Source organism: Aphelocoma coerulescens, chromosome 19, assembly GCF_041296385.1.
Source record: "Aphelocoma coerulescens isolate FSJ_1873_10779 chromosome 19, UR_Acoe_1.0, whole genome shotgun sequence".
Lineage (NCBI taxonomy): Eukaryota > Metazoa > Chordata > Aves > Passeriformes > Corvidae > Aphelocoma > Aphelocoma coerulescens.
Window position 1 is genome coordinate 6,809,128 of NC_091032.1, and position 16,280 is coordinate 6,825,407.

At 56.5% G+C, this 16,280-nt stretch overlaps 2 protein-coding genes across 4 annotated transcripts in view; one reads left to right on the forward strand and one right to left on the reverse strand.

The window, feature by feature from the left end:
- On the forward strand, positions 1 to 5,729 carry TRAF4 (TNF receptor associated factor 4). The gene is made up of 7 exons (XM_069033229.1): positions 1 to 154; positions 2,935 to 2,986; positions 3,297 to 3,401; positions 3,477 to 3,638; positions 3,966 to 4,127; positions 4,201 to 4,356; positions 4,699 to 5,729. The coding sequence occupies exons 1-7, from the start codon at positions 12 to 14 to the stop codon at positions 5,329 to 5,331; spliced, it is 1,413 nt and encodes a 470-aa protein (XP_068889330.1). The 5' UTR covers positions 1 to 11; the 3' UTR covers positions 5,332 to 5,729.
- A 7,925-nt stretch (positions 5,730 to 13,654) lies between these two features.
- Positions 13,655 to 16,280, reverse strand: part of FAM222B (family with sequence similarity 222 member B) — a 34,097-nt gene continuing 31,471 nt past the window's right edge. For all 3 annotated transcript variants that reach the window (XM_069033276.1, XM_069033274.1, XM_069033275.1), the window contains one exon: positions 13,655 to 15,614. In XM_069033276.1, coding sequence (XP_068889377.1) covers positions 14,050 to 15,597 — 1,548 coding nt within the window. In that variant the 5' untranslated portion in view covers positions 15,598 to 15,614 and the 3' untranslated portion in view covers positions 13,655 to 14,049. The remainder of the gene's footprint in view (positions 15,615 to 16,280) is intronic.

Genomic DNA, 16,280 nt, shown 5'->3' on the forward strand with positions numbered 1-16,280 from the left:
GCGGCGGCGGGATGCCGGGCTACGACTACAAGCTGCTGGAGCGGCCGCGGCGGCGGGTGTTGTGCCCGCTCTGCGGGAAGCCCATGCGGGAGCCCGTCCGCGTCTCCACCTGCGGCCACCGCTTCTGCGACACCTGCCTGCAGGAGTTCCTCAGGTGAGACCCCGCACCAGCTCACGGGCGACCCGAGCTGACGTTACTCCGCGCACCCCTTCCCCCTGGGGTACCCCGGTCACGCACCCCCGCGCCGCCCGATCCGGGGTTCCGCACCCCGCTCCCCGCCACCCCCCCATACACCGCCGGCCCCGGGGCTGCGGTGTCCGGGGGTGCCCCGGAGAGGGGTGCGGGGTGCCCTGGGCCGGTGTCGGAGTGCGGGGTGCACGGGAGTGCGGATGCGCCGGGCCCGGGAGGGAATGCGGGATATCCCGGGGAGGGGCGCGGGGTGCCTGGGGGTGCGGATGCCCTGGGGAAAGGTGCGGGGTGCCCGGGGGTGCTCCGGGCCGAGGAACGGCTGCGGAATGCCCCGGATAAGACACGGAGTGCCCCGGGAAAGGCGCGGGGCGCCCGGGGATGCCTCAGGCCGGGGAAAGGTGCGGGGTGCCCGGTGGTGCCCCGGGGCAGGGAGGGGGTGCGGGGCGCGCCCAGCCCGTGACAGCCGCCCCGCGGGTGCAGCGGCCCGTGGCCCCTTTCGGTGAGGAGGAGGAGGAGGAGGAGGAAGAGGAGGGCCGGGTGAAGCCCGGAGTGGCGAGTTTCGAGATTCGAGTTTAACCCCTTCCTGCCTCTGCCCCGCCGGAGGAAGTGGCCGGGGGTGTTTTTTGGGGAGGGGTGTACGGCCACCCCGGTGAGCCCACGGGTGAGCGCGACCCGGCCGTGTGCTCTGGTCGGGAGCGAGGAGCGGGGGCCTCTTCCCACCCCTGCGGCTTGGGCCCCCCGGTACCGGTAGCCCGGGGGCACGTGTGGGGCCGGTGCTTTCCCGGTTCCCGGCTGCCGCACTCGGCGCGGTGCCGGGGGTCCCGCGGGGCACGGCGGGGGGCTGCCCGTGCTCTCCCCACGCGGTGACAAGCGTCACCCTGGGCCTTTCCCCGCCGGTGCGACCTTCGCCCGGGGACGGCTCCCGGGCACCACCGTCACCGGGGCCGGTTTCTGTGAAACCGGGCGTTCCCCGGGGCACGTGTCAGAGCGCATCTGTCTCCCCCCCCTCCCCGCACCCTTCCCGCCGGCACCTCCGCTCCGCCGGGGGGAATGGACTCGGGGGTCCCCCCACTGAGTACACCCCGTTTGCCCCGGATCAGTTTGGGGATCCCATGGGCTGAGCCATCCAGCCCCACCGCGGTGCTGGGAAGGGGGTGCCGGGGGATGCCGGGGGATGCGGGGGTTCCCCGCCCCATCACCTCTCTGTGCCCCAACACGCCGTGAAGGTCAGAGGCAAGGACGGTCCCCCCGGGTGCTGCCTCAGCACATTCCCTGCCCGGCCAAGCGTGAGGAATGGGGAGGCTTTGTCGGGGATTAGGCGCTGGCTTCGGGTCATCGTCCCACTTCCCCACCAGCCCCAGCACCCCAACACCGTGCACGGGGTTCAGGCACAGCTGGCAGCCCTGGAAAGGCGGCAGTGTCATCCCAGCCACGAGGCAATGCCAGCCACGAGGCAGTGCCATGGGCTCCCCGGGAAGGGCCGGGTGCCCGGCCCTGTCTGCGAGCTCCTTATCTCTGATGACTCCCACAAAACCACCTGCAACAAACAGAGTGGGCACGTGGCAGAGCTGTTTGCAGCCGTGCCCCATGTGCATCACACCCCACACCCCACAGGCCTGTGGTTCCTGGGGCTCACTTGCACCCCCAGCACGGGGATGGTGGCCACAGGGGACATGACCGTGCCACGGCCAGGCAGCCCAGGCCAGCGTGTGCCAGGCAGCACTACTGGCTCCATCCCGGCGTCTCACATCCACTTGGCAGCTCTGGTTGAGGCCACACCAGTGCCTGCCAAGGGCCTGCAGTGATTAGATGGGCACAGGGGCTGTGCAGGCAGGACAGGCTCGTCCGCTGTAACTGCAAAGACACCAGAGCCACAGGGTCCCTGTGTGTCCCTGCTGCGTGGCCCTGTAGGCAGCAGCTGTGGTCTCCCACCCCAGTGTCCATCGGGGATGGTGCATGGACGTCCTCACCTGCCCCTGGGCACAGTGGTGTGGGACCAGAGGTGATGGTGACTCCTGGCCAGCCTTGTCACAGGCCGGGCTGCCTCTTTGGCTGTGTCCCTGTCTCCACTTCATGCTGCTCCTCTGCAGGTCAGGGCTGAGCAGGGCCCTTCCACCTCAGGGACAGCTCTTGGAAGGACCACCCCATCCTGGGGGCCCAGCAGGATGGGGACCCCTCCAGGGTAGCTGCCTGTCCCCTGTCCTGACTCACCTTAGTGGCTGCTGGGGCCATTTCCTGTGGAGCAGGAGCCCCAGGGCCACTCATCAGGGCTGCACATCTGGAGCACAGCTGTTGCCCTCCCCCACCTCCCCTGGGCCTCGGCACCTGGGGCTGTGGACGCTCCGGCCCCTGCCGGCCCCCTCCTGGCCAGCCGCAGGCACCCTCCTTAATCCCAGGGGACAGGACCAGGGGCTGCCGGGGCTCCAGATGGTGCCACGCTCTCGGCGGCTGGCCCAGGCCCCTGGGGACCGGGGCCGTCGTGCCCGGCTGGGGGGGGTGGGGGGCTGCCTGGGGGGGGTGTCTGGCTGGGGCATTTCCCAGCTCAGACAGATGGAGCAGGATTAGAGCCGTGGCTCCCCCAGGGTGGCGGCTGGATTTGGCACGGGGCGAGCGCTCAGCAGTGCAGGGACAGCGCCAATGTCCTGGGGTGGGATGGCGGGGACCCGGTGGGACATCGTGGCTGTGTCACTGCTGTCGCGCCGCTCGCCAGCCCCGAGTGATCCCGAGCCCTCTGTGTCTTGCAGCGAAGGCGTCTTCAAGTGCCCGGAGGACCAGCTGCCCCTGGACTACGCCAAGGTGAGCCTGGCACACGGATGGGTACCCTGCTCCAAGGGGACATCCCCGCCAAGGAGCCGTCCCCAGGCTCCTCACAGCGCCTGGCACAGCTGCGCCGGCCTGGCACGGGCGCCCAGGCGGAAGCAAGAGCCCTTTGTGCCGCGGGGCCGGGGAGCGGAAACCCGCTCCCGACAAAGGGAGCTTGTTGGCGTGCCCAGGGGGGGATCCGGCCCCGGGCAGCGTGCCCACGGCTGCCAGCCAGGCTGTGCTGGGGGCTGTGTGCCCCCACAGCCCGGTGCAGGATGCTGATACCCCACTGCTGCCCCTGCAGATCTACCCCGACCCCGAGCTGGAGGCGCAGGTGCTGAGCCTGGCCATCCGCTGCATCCACAGTGAGGAGGGCTGTCGCTGGAGCGGGCTCATCAAGCACCTCCAGGTAGGGCCTGGGAGGAGGAGGGGGGGCAGAGTTCTACCCCGTGGCTTTCCCATCACCATCCCTGTACCCCCCCAGGCCCATCTTGGTACCTGTGGCTTCAACGTGATCCCCTGCCCCAACCGCTGCAGCGCCAAACTGAGCCGCCGTGACCTCCCCGAGCACGTCCAGCACGGCTGCCCCAAGCGCAGGGTCAAGTGCGAGTTCTGTGCCAACGACTTCACTGGGGAGGCCTTCGAGGTGGGCAAGTGGGGGGGACACTGTGGGGGACACAGCTGGCCAGGGTGCCATGGTGGGCATGGCTGTGCTGGGGGTATTGTGGGGGTGTAGCCGGGGTGTGTGGGCATCCCCAGTGGGCTGCAGGAGACAGGCTGGGTGTGGGGACAGAGCCTGAGCAGGGACACTGTGGGAGAGTCATTATGGGGAGGACAGCCTTGGGGGGTGACGTGGTCATGTGGGCTCCTGGTCATTGTGCCCTCTGGCTGTGGGGGTACTGTGTGTCCCCATCCCTGTCAGGGCTGGCTGGTGAGGGCAGCCAGAGGGTGATGATGCTGTCATGGTCCCCAGGGCCACCAGGGCACGTGTCCCCAGGAGAGTGTGTACTGTGAGAACAAGTGTGGGGCCCGCATGATGCGGCGCCTGCTGTCCCAGCACGCCCTGGCCGAGTGCCCCAAGCGCACCCAGCCCTGCACCTACTGCGCCAAGGAGTTTGTCTTCGACACCATCCAGGTGAGATGGAGCCCATGGGGACCCTCACCTTGCTGGCTCCCAGCCCTGGCTGACAGCCTCTCTTCCTCCCTAGAACCACCAGTACCAGTGTCCCCGGTACCCCGTGCCGTGCCCCAACCAGTGTGGGACACCCAGCATCGCCCGGGAGGACGTGCCCACCCACCTCAAGGAGAGCTGCAACACTGCCATGCTGCTGTGCCCCTTCAAGGAGGCTGGCTGCAAGCACCGGGTGAGTGTTGTCCCTGTGACCACCCTGCCCTGCTATCCTTGGACATGGGGTGCCATCCCCTACCCTGTGCCCCGCAACATCCCCACACCGCTCCTGCCCTGACATCTGTCCCGTCCCTTGTGCTCAGTCCCATCCATGTGGCTCCTCATCCTTGTGTTTGCCACCCCAACCAGGTGTCTCTGTACCGCCCCTGTGTCCCCATGACATCCCTGTGCCATCCTGCTCCAGTACCCCCATGCTCCAAGGACATCTCCATGATATCCCCACGGCACCTCCTCTCCTGTCCTGTGTCCCCACACCGTCCCTGGCACCCTCCTGCTGACGGTCCCTCTGTCCCCGCAGTGCCCCAAGCTGGCCATGGGCCGGCACCTAGAGGAAAGCACCAAGGCCCACCTGGGCATGGTGTGTGCCCTGGTGAGCCGGCAGCGGCAGGAGATCCTGGAGCTGCGCCGGGATGTGGAGGAGCTGTCGGTGAGCAGCGACGGGACCCTCATCTGGAAAATCGCCGACTATGCCCGCAAGCTACAGGAGGCCAAAGCCCGCAGCAACTACGAGTTCTTCAGCCCCCCGTTCTACACCCACAAGTACGGCTACAAGCTCCAGGTGTCGGCTTTCCTCAACGGCAACGGCAGCGGGGAGAGCAGCCACCTCTCCGTCTACATCCGCGTGCTGCCCGGCGAGTACGACAACCTGCTGGAGTGGCCCTTCTCCTACCGCGTCACCTTCTCCTTGCTGGACCAGAGCGACCCCTCGCTCTCCAAGCCCCAGCACATCACCGAGACCTTCCACCCCGACCCCAACTGGAAAAACTTCCAGAAGCCGGGAGCCTCGCGCAGCTCCCTGGACGAGAGCACCCTGGGCTTTGGCTACCCCAAGTTCATCTCCCACGAGGACATCAGGAAACGGAACTACGTGCGAGATAACGCCATCTTCATCAAAGCCTCGGTGGAGATCCCCCAGAAGATCCTGGCCTGAGCCCCGGAGGGGGACAGGATGTGACCGGGGCACCCGCCCAGGGTGGCCCCAGGTGGTGCTGAGCCCCCGCCCGCAGCCGGTGCCCCCGGCTTGGGGACGCTGCCGAGGTGCCGCGGTGGCTCTCAGGATAGGCAGGGATGGGGCCTGGGGCCGGGACTGTCCGGCAGCCCCAGGCCCTTCTCAGGTGCCCGGGGGTGCCGGGGGGCTGGGCCCCCTAAGCCCCTCCCCGAGGTGCCCAGCAGCCCCCGCCAGCCTCGCTGGGGACCCTGCAGGACCCCACTGCCCAGAGCCATATTTTGTAAACTGGTGCTCCCCAGGTTGTTATTTATTACCCCGGGCTGGGGCTGCTGCCCCCTCCCCACATCTTTTTCTTTTCAATAAACTTTTCTTGTATTTATTACGGCTGCCTGAAGCTCCTTCCTCAGCCTGAACCTCCTTCCCCTGCCTGCCGGGAATCGGGATGGCAGGACCAGGGGATGCTCCTGGGTGCAGCCGTGGGTGCTGGGGACAGGGAGAGCCGGGACTGGGCTGGGGTGCACGGAGAGGGGTAATCCCTGACCCACATCCCGGCAGCAGACAGGCTCAGATGGAGCCGGTTAATTCGGTAATCACCGGCAGCAGCGGGGATGTGCCGGGCTGGGGGGGTCGCCACCCCCGGGGGGCTGCTTCCCTGCAGGCCCCCTCCTGCCCCATCAAGCCCCTCGTTAGCCCCGGGGTAATTAACGCCCCGGGGGAGGCCGGGATCCCGAGCAGACAGGGGATGGGCAGTGGTGGGGGGCAGCAGGGCAGATTGGGGGGGTCGGGCTGGATCAGGCCCCAGGTCCATGTGTCTGACCCCCCCCCCCAGTCACCCCGGCAGCAATGGGGGGGGGGTCACTGTCGCTGCAGGATAATCCCACAATTACATTAGTGCTGTTCCGGCCTAATGCAATTAGCCCCTAATTAGCTGCACCCTGCGGCCCTGGCTGGGCTGGGGGAGCAGCACTCCCGGGGGTGTCCCCAGACCTCGTTTCCCTCCCCCCCAGCAATGTCCCCCTGGGCAGGTCCCAGCCCGGTGTGGCAGCACGGGGCCCTGGGCAACTGGGCAATGCTCCTGCCCATGCTGGTACCAGTACCAGCCTGTACTGGTGCCCAGTACGAGTCTGCACCACTGCCCAGTACCAGCCTGTACTGGTGCCCAGTTCCTGCCCATACTGGTGCCCAATATGAGTCCGCACCACTGCCCAGTACCAGCCTGTACTGGTGCCCAGTACGAGCCGCACCACTGCCCAGTACCAGCCTGTACTGGTGCCCAGTTCCTGCCCGTACTGGTGCCCAGTACGAGCCCACACTACTGCCCAGTACCAGCCTGTACTGGTGCCCAGTTTCTGCCCGTACTGGTGCCCAGTACGAGCCCGCACCACTGCCCAGTACCAGCCTGTACTGGTGCCCAGTTTCTGCCCGTACTGGTGCCCAGTACGAGCCCGCACCACTGCCCAGTACCAGCCTGTACTGGTGCCCAGTTTCTGCCCGTACTGGTGCCCAGTACGAGCCCGCACCACTGCCCAGTACCAGCCTGTACTGGTGCCCAGTTCCTGCCCATACTGGTGCCCAATACAAGCCCACACCACTGCCCAGTACCAATCTGTAATGGTGCCCAGTGCCAGCCTGTATTGGTGTTCAGTGCCATACTGGGCCACCAAACCGGTGGCTGATGCCAGCCCAGTCTGGTGTCCAGTGTCAGCCTGTACTGGTGTCCACACTGGCACCCAGTGTCACCCCACACTCGTGCCAAGTGCCAGCCTTATCGTGATTTCTGATGCCAGCCCCTAACGATGGGCAGTTCTTGCCCATACTGGCGCCCAGTGTGCCCAGGATCAGCCTGTACTGGTGGCCAGTGCCAGCCCAAAGTGGCGACTATTGCCAGCCCATACTGGTGCCCAGTATCAGCCCCCTGTGGTGCCCAGTTTCAGCCTGTACTGGTACCCAGTACCACCCCTGTGTTAATGTCCAGTGCCAACCCATACTGGTGACCCGCGCTGGCCCATTCTGGTGCCCAGTTCCAGCCCATCCCTGTGCCCGGTTCCAGCCGCTCCCGGTGTCCCGTGTCCCCCGCCCGGTGCTCGGCTCGGTGGCGCCGCCGCGCGGGGACCGAGGGGAGGGGAAGCGGGGACATCGGGCAGACGAGGTGTTAATAGACATTTACAGCCTTATAATTTAAATTAATGAATGATAATTATAATAATTATCGTATAGAATCATTGCATTAAAAAAATTATCATTTCTATTAAATATACATTTTATTCTTACTTGTGTTATGCTTTTTATCTTATCGTTAATATTTATTTTTTATATGTAATACTTTAAAATATTTTTAAATTTTATATATTATATTTATATTATTATATGAAAATTGAATACATCAGTATAATTGCTTTATATAATATTTTAGTATTTTATATTACATAAATTTTACATTATAGAAATTTTATCTAGATATTTACATATATTTCATCTTTCATATTTATTACACATTTAATTTATATTTAGTAGCTGTTCATAATTTTAAAATTTTTAATTCTTATCTTTTATATTTTTATGTTTATTGTGTATATTTTATTTATGTATTTTTATTTGTCTGTATATATATATCTACATACCCCCACATACATCCACACAGGGTACAGGGACATCCCTGTCCCTCTGACCAGGCCAACACAGGGGGTTGGCAGCCCCTTGTTGCAAGCAGTTGCCTTAAAAGAAATCAAATCAAATCAAATCAAATCAAATCAAATCAAAATCCATATATAATTTATGAACTAAAAGTGGGAAGTGGCGCTGGAGGAAGCATCTCCTGGATGAGCTCAGGGAAGCCAAGGAGGGGTAAAAACACCCTTGGGAGCTTGGAGTTGTCCCCGTCCCCACCTCAGGGACCAACTCCCAACTCTGCTTTCCCCGCTTGGGTTGATTTTTCCCCTTTTCCTGCCCCTTTCCAGCCATTTCTGTGGGATGTGCCGTTGGGTGCCGCTCTCCAGCGGCGCTGGCACCGTGCTCCAGCTCCATTTACCTGGGCACGTCTGGAAATGTCAGCCGGATCTTGGAGCACCTCTTAACCTTCAGCGTTCCCCGGCAAGGCCTGGGCTGCAGAGCAGCAGCAGCAGCAGGAGATGCTCTTAATGCTCAGGGAGGAGAGGGAGACCAATCGATTTTTTGCTACTAAATTTAGCCTCAAATACCAAATTTAAAAATAAACTTCCTGGAAACTTGTTGGTTTGAGGGTTTCTTCTAAAGGTCTGTTCTGCCAGCTCACTCCCTGCTCCACTGTCCCAACATCGCTGGGACGCTGGAAGGAACTCCAGAAGATGCTCAAATCAGAGAGGAAAATCTTATTAAACACCCCAAAAATCCAGGGAGATCCCACCTGGAGGGCCCTTTGCCTGTGTAAGACCCCCACCACAGTGGAGATGCCCTAAATAACCCCCAAACCTTTTTAACCTCTTTGGGATGGTAGACAGGGAGGATTTTTGGCAAAACAACATCACAGAGCCCGGATTTGTGCTGATTCTGGATGCTTCTTCTCCAAGACAATGAAACCAGACACTGGTAATTGTACAAGAGAAAAATGTGAGACAAATTTGCTTTGCACATCTTTTATTAAAGACCCAGCTGGGCCCCTTCCCTCCCCATTTGCCCCCGGACTGAGGGGTTGGAGGGCAGTGAAAGCTGCCAAGGTTTCACAGCAGTTTTTTGGTGCAATTTCACTCCACTGTCGGTGCATCTCTCAGGCTTGCAGCCACCCCAGCAGAACCAACAGCCTGTACCAAATTGCTTTGAAATTAACTTAAACTAAGCAGATAAAACACTCCAGTAATTTTATTGCAATTTGACTCTGCTGAACGTTGAAGAGCATCCGAAAGGCACCTGTTGCTGGAGGGTGTCCAATGTGTGCTCCTCCAGGAGCTGACCAAAATCTGCCTCTTTGCTTTGGCTCCTCCACTCTCTGGACCGCCCCCAACCCCACATGGAGCAGGACCTTTTTCAGCTCTGAGTTTTTGCAGCATCCCCAGCACTGCTCCTCTCGGAACATCACGAGATGACGGAGCTGTTGGAGGACATCTGGGTGTTGCCTACCTTGGGTCAAAATCTTTGGAAGAAAAACCTGTTTGGCCCTAAAGGAGAAGTTTTAAAAGGCTGGATTTTACTCAAAGCCCTCAGCTTAGCTGTGGCTGCAGGTGATCCCTCGATGGAGGCAGCAGCTGCTCACACCAAGTCCCTGCTGGATTGTTATCCACCAGATCCTCTCTGCAGGTCCAGCTGGCTGCAAAGATGATGAGAAAGTCTCCTGAAAACTCCTTGCAGAAGAGATTCTTCCTGTGGGGGGGATGGATGAAGAAACCAGATACCAGAGAAGCTTCGAGTCAAAGGAGAGAGGGATCCTGAAGCTCTGGATGGAGCACCACTCTCGAATTTCCAGATGCTGGAGAGGGATGCAGCAGTGCCTGTGGGCAAATAGCTCTTCCTGCCTAAGCTCAGCCAGGCTAACCTGCCTGGTTTCACCCGAATTCCAGGAAAACCATGTGGGAACCAAATGTCCAGAGTATTTGGGGAACATTGGGAACAATAGGGGAGAGGGATTTTGATGCTCAGTTTTGCAGCGAGCGCAGGAGATGGGGTTTGGGTCGAGTTGTTCTGAGAGATGGAAGCAAAGATTAAATGAGATGCACGATCCTGGGAGAGGGGAGGAAACCCTGCCAGGTCCCATCTTCCAGGTGACTGCAAGTGTTACAAATTCCCTTTAAAATTTTGGCAGGACTCAAACCCCCTCTCCACTCCTCCTCCTCTTCCTCCTTTTTATCATTGTTTCAGCACCTTTCTGTCTGAAATTCTTTTTTTTTCCCCAGACCTTCCTAATGCTCTTACTGGAGCAGGCAGCCAGGCTCTGCCTGATACATTCCTATCCCAGAAACCCATGGAGACCCTTCCCCAAATTCCCTTTGGGACAAGCACCCACTCTGTGGCTCCACGGCCACACAAGCCCTGCACAATCACACTGCATAAAACCAGCAGAAGGGGAGGTCTCTGGCTTTTATTTTTCCTGTGGACAAAATAATAAAAAAATTCTAATTGGCACAGAAGCAGCAGCCTTTATCATCAGTCTTGTGGTTTAATGAAACACAGCAGCAATTCCCAGTTCTCTCCCCAGTGATCCCCAGCAAACAGCTCTGTTCGGTTTCCACGGGAGAGGCCGAGGCCCCCGGAGACATCTGACATGGAAAGCTTAAAGAAAATTCACAAGTGCCTTTTATATGTTCACTTTGGGCTGTAACAAACTGGGCTTGTGGCTGAACAGCTTCAAAGCTTCTGCTCCAAACACGGGACACAGATTCCCTGTGGAAGGGTTCACACCATGTCTGTGTTTATCCCTTCCCAGGATCTTCCTAATGTCCACCTCGAGATCCTGAAGTGGTGTGGGAATGGGAATGGGAATGGGAATGGGGAGGGAAGGTGAGGAGCTCAGGAAACACCTGAGCTTTACTCATGCAAGGAGCAGAGCAAGCACCCAGGACCCAGCAGGGAGCAGAGCCTTGTGCTGGAGTCAGAGGTGGGGAAGGCACTGACCCACGGATGGACAGATGGACAGAAAGGCAAGAGGAGCAGCAGTGTGAGCCCCAAAGGTCAGTGACCACCCACGAAGGGCTACTGGGAGGCCCCAGGGGGAGGGAGCATCCCCGGCCTTTTGGTTCCTCTTAATTCTGCACAGGGCAAAGAGAGAAAAACCACGGGGGGTTTTTTCCATGTTTCCAGGAGAGCAGGGCACAGTTCCTACCACACAGAGCCTCTGCTCTTCCCTTCCTCACCCTGGTGACAGTGCCACGGCCAGACCCCCACCCTGGGCACCTACACCACATATCCAACCTTTGCTCCCAACATTCCACCTGGGAATGAGGCAGGACAGTGCTTCTCTTTAGGGATGAGCAGGGAAGGACGGAGATCCCATCACAACAGGGCTGCTGCAGAGGTGAAAAGGGTCGGTTCAAAGAAAAATCTCACTCCCAGACCAAAAGGAAAGGTTTCAGTATATTTTAATAGTAAAATGATTCTTATTTTTTCAAGCAATGTCCCACCTGGATGAGTCTCAGCAGGATTTTTGCTTCCCGGTCCTGCTGTACCGGGGCAAAGCCTCGGAGGTCGTGGCTGTACCTGTGCAGAACAGTTCCCAAAAAACTCACAGCGTGCTGCCAACACCACCAAAACACCTCCCAGGCAACCACCACCACGGCACAGGACTCTGCTCAGGCTCTCGGGAGAAGAGCAGGAGTTAAAAATTAGCTTTTAATAACAGTCTGGGTTAAGATTTAGAGCAGGCTACAGAACAGAGGAGAGGCCAAGGTTTTATTGAGTAAAAAGGTACGGACTCAGGTAGCAGAACACCTTACAGTGACTGACTGGGCAGGGAGGGGTGAGGTCAGAGCACAGCCCTCGCTGGGGTTGGGTTTGGGACGTGGAGGACGACGGGGTGACTGTAGGAGAAGCAGCTTCAGACTCGAACTCTGGCTCCAAGAGAATGGATTCAGAAAAATATTGCATGAAAAGCCTCAGGATTTTCGTTCTTTCATAGATGTATATTTACCAGTTTTCACAAAGACTGCAGGAATACGATTATAAACAATAAATTAGGACTTCATGTTGCTATCATTTGGCATAACACAATCAGGCAATTTTTCCTTTTTTAAATATAAGGCAACACAAGCCAACACATAATTTAATCCGTCTTTAGTCAAATTGCTTAACTTTGCTAAGGAGTTACCACTAAAGAACGGGTTATAGTACACTTAAAAGAATTTAAATAATGACATGATATAAGTGTACTAACTTACGCAAGGAGTCAGAAACGTACTCTGCTAAGCTTTGAAACCTAAATATTTGTTACAGCCCAGGACTACACGTTCTAAATTAAAAAAATACAAATAAATGTTTTCTAATTTTCCCATTTACGAAAAACGTTTAAGAATCTCTAGCCAACTATGACGTCACTTCAAAACTTGTTTTTTTTTTTAACTTTTTTTTTTTTTTTTTAAATTTTGTATGATGTCTTTTAAGATTTTTAAACCATGCTCATTAAGGAAAGTTCAAGGAGCAAATACTTAAGGCTTTGTTTTTCCAAGGGCTGTGAGGGAGGCCAGTGGATGGCAGAGGCCAGTGGGTTCACCCATACACAATGCTACTCAAACCCACACTACCAGGCGACATTCATACAGAAATATTACACTTAAAAGTTACAGTGTAGAGCAATATTTTTTAGCCAGTGTACATAGAAAGAATCAATGCATTTATTTTTTAAAATTTTTTTTCTTCTTCTTCTTTTTTTTAGTTTTTTTTTTCTTTTTTTTTAATTTCCAAACTTGATTGTGATCATTATGTTCAAGTATTAGTCTCGTTAACAGAGATGAGGAATTTTCTACTTACAACAGATTCGGCTGTTAGAAAGGAAAGGGATGTTTTGGTACACTGAGGAGAACACGATGCTGAGGTTAGCCAGTAGTTAGTGTCCTACAGTCACTGACTCAACTGCTGGAAGTGACGTGGGGAAGGAACAGAAGGAGTTAGGCACCGAGACCCTGGGAAAAAGGGATGTTGTAAATAGCTTCGCTAATTCCCAGGGAGAAGAATTGCTCCATTAAATCCGCTGGGGGGTTTTGATGGAGAGGAACAGGGGACTGTCAATCCCACAGTGGCTTGTGAGAGGAGCTTTGATTCAGACCAACCACCTCCCATCCCACAGCGGGACCGCGCTCGCTGCACCGGGGATGGGCTGAGCTACACCTCCTCACCCTGACAGTAATTCCAGCTACCAGAGAAGTGGCTGAACCCTTTTTGGAGTTGTCAGTGGGTCTGGATTCCCTTCACATGAGGCTGGCCAGACTCCTAGCAGCGAGGGGTTCAGACAACATGGGCTTTGAGGCTGGTGGAAGGGCAGTGGGGAGGGGGAACACGATGAAAGGCAGCTCCCTGAGGCTGCCTTCGTCCCAAACCCGCCGTTCCCCTCCTCCGTACCCTGTCCAGAAAACAGAAAGCATCAGAAAAACCTGCCAGAGACTTTTGACTTTGGACAAAGTCTAAATGATAAACGTGGGCAAGAAACAGCTGAAAAGCTTCTCCCTCCATTAAAGCCTAAATACATACCCCTAGCTGGCTCTTTTCAAACGTAGGCTCTTTTTCAATTACACAGGCCTCTAGACAGTGCAAATGGTCAATGTTTAATGCATTAATGAAATGGGCTTTCGAGTTGAAAATAAGCCCTACTCCCTGACAAAATTCTGTTGCTCTTAATCTTGTGAGGAAATTGAGATGGAAATGGAAGCAGCTACGCTACCTCGCTCTCGCCGGAGCTGGAGAACAGACGCGGCTGCGAAACCCTGCAGCAACTCAACCTCAGTCCAGCGAGGAGCTGCTCAGCAGAAGGCAAAGAAAAAGCTGCACAAAGGGGAACTCTGGAGTGAGGAAACAGCTGTGGCGTGAAGTAGTGTAATGAAATTCTTTGACACAAAAGGCATGTTAAATATTTGATGCATAAAGGAGAGAGATAACATGTAAGCAAAGCTCTTTAAATATACAGTATGTCTTCTTCCAATGGGTACTATAATGATCACACAAGTTTGCAAGTTAAAAATGCCTTGCTTATTAATTAAAATTAAGACTAAAACCTATAATTTTTTTGTCTGTGAAAGTGACTGCAGCCTATCTATACCCTGGGTGTTGAATATGAAGATTTCGACTATCGGTTGGTTCAGGTGCTCGGTTCATGGGAGGCCGATGGACTTTTCCCAGCACGGCCATGCTCTGGTCTCGGAAGCAGGACTGCTGGAAGTCCCCACTTAGGTAATCCATGGTCTGCATCACATTATTCTGGCTGGATGGGCCAGCTCCAGCTCTGAAATGAGTTCCTCCTGCACAATCCAGCGGCGCTCCCGCTGGCTGTCCCCCGTGGAAAGGCATGGCGAGGTCCTGGGACCCAGAGCTGTCACTGTTGGGCGTGGGCAGAATGTTATTCCAGAGGGGCTGGAAATAGTGCCCATTGGTATATGGCAAAGGTCCCTGCAACCCGTTCACAGGCGGAGAAGGCGTAGGCTTCTCGATGGGGGGCTTCAAGCTGAAGGACTGGCCCATGCACAGTTCTTGAGGGTAGTTGGAAGTTTTGCCAGGGAAACTCTGCCCTGCAATCTCTCTCTGAGGGTGCTTCCCTGCGAGTCCAGCAGGCCCAGCAGCATCCCCACACATTTGCTGCAGATGTGCAAGCTGGTGCTGGTTCCACGCAACCGATTTGATTTCGTTCTGGTAGGCGGGTGGCACCCTGTTAATATTGACCATGGGCACATTAACAGAGGCAGGAGGAATAGCAGCAGCAGCATGGTCGACAGGGTTTACTACACAGGAAGGCATGGGTGTAGGGACATTGTGAGTAGATACCCTGGTACTTGCATTGATAAGCAGGTTGCGACTTATAGGGCTGGGGTTTGCAATCTGTCCCTCACACACTGAGGTAGTGCTAATGCCAGCTCTGGCCTGGCAGAACTGGTTAATCTGGTGCACAATGCTGCTCAGGTCCGGTGGCTGGTTCTGCTGCAGGGTGGCAGCCATAGAGAGGGGAATGGTTGAGGTAGACACGGTCACATTCGGCGGCGCGTCTGCATCCGGCATCTTTCTGCCTCCATGTAAACCCGGCTGCAGCAGCGGGTTCGGGGGGTGCTGCAGGGTCTGGTGTGCCATGGTCTGAGGGTGCTGCAAGCCCTGCGGCTGCTGCATGTTCTGCGGGTGCGGCAGCGCCTGCGGGATCCCCTGAGGGTGCGGTAAGCTGGGTGGCTGTGGAATACCCTGAGGGTGCTGCGGGATGCTCTGGGGGTGCGGCAAAGTCTGTGCATGCTGGAGAGCCTGCTGGCGAGCGAGCGCCTGGGGGTGGGATAAAGTGCTTGGTGCAACGTACGGCGTGGAGGGGGGGTTCATCATCGCCTCCGGCAGCAGGCGCGCGCGCGTCCCGTCAAAGTCCTTGATGATTCCTTTCGCTGGGGATTTGACTATGGCCAGCAGGCCCGTTTTCGTGGTGGCCTGAGATGGGTAGGGGCTGTACCTCTGGCCCGAAGTATCGAGTCCGTTCACAGTACGGCGTATGTGTTTCCTCTGGGGAACCTTGACGCTGTTTGGGAAGATTTTTATAGTCAGTGGATTGTTGGCGACCTTCTTAGCATAGGCATCCAATTCTGCTGGGGTAGGATACTGTGCAGATCTCATTTTCTGTGTAGTGTCCCCTGCGGAGAAAGGAAATTCGTCAGTTCTGGTAAGCAAGGGATCAACCCCAGGGCAAGACAGTCACACAACAAGGGCAGAAAACCTCCAAGGAATCAAGAGGCAAGAAAACTTCATCCTGCCAGACCAGCGGGTCATGAGGCAGGTACCTCATTCCCTTTATTACCTGGTGACCAACACAAGCCCCAGATCAGCTTAAGGCAAGATGTGCCCAGGGGAGCAAAACAAAACCACGTTCTCATCGCAGTATGTTTGCAGTTGGAGAAAAACAGGGAAGGTGTTATAATCATCAGATTGTCTCCAGCTGAAATATTCCTCCCAGCCTGCAGTGGTGGGCTGGTTTTTATTCTCTTAATTTAAGCTGCCTCCCCATAGCTCTTCAAGCCACTCTTGGTATTTTTATCATGGAACTCAAAATTGGAAAGTTATGAATTAAACATGAAGCCCCTCTAATCCTGAAGTGGGAACCACACTGTGGTGGGCTGACCCTGGCTGGGCACCAGGTGCCCCCAAAGCTGCTCTGTCACTCCCTTCCTCAGCTGAGCAGGGAAGAAGAAACACAGGGTCAGAATAAGGAAGGGAAGATACCACTCACCAACTGCTCTCACGGGCAAAACAGACTTGGGGAAATTAAGTTTAATTTATTACCAATCCAATCAGAGTAGGGT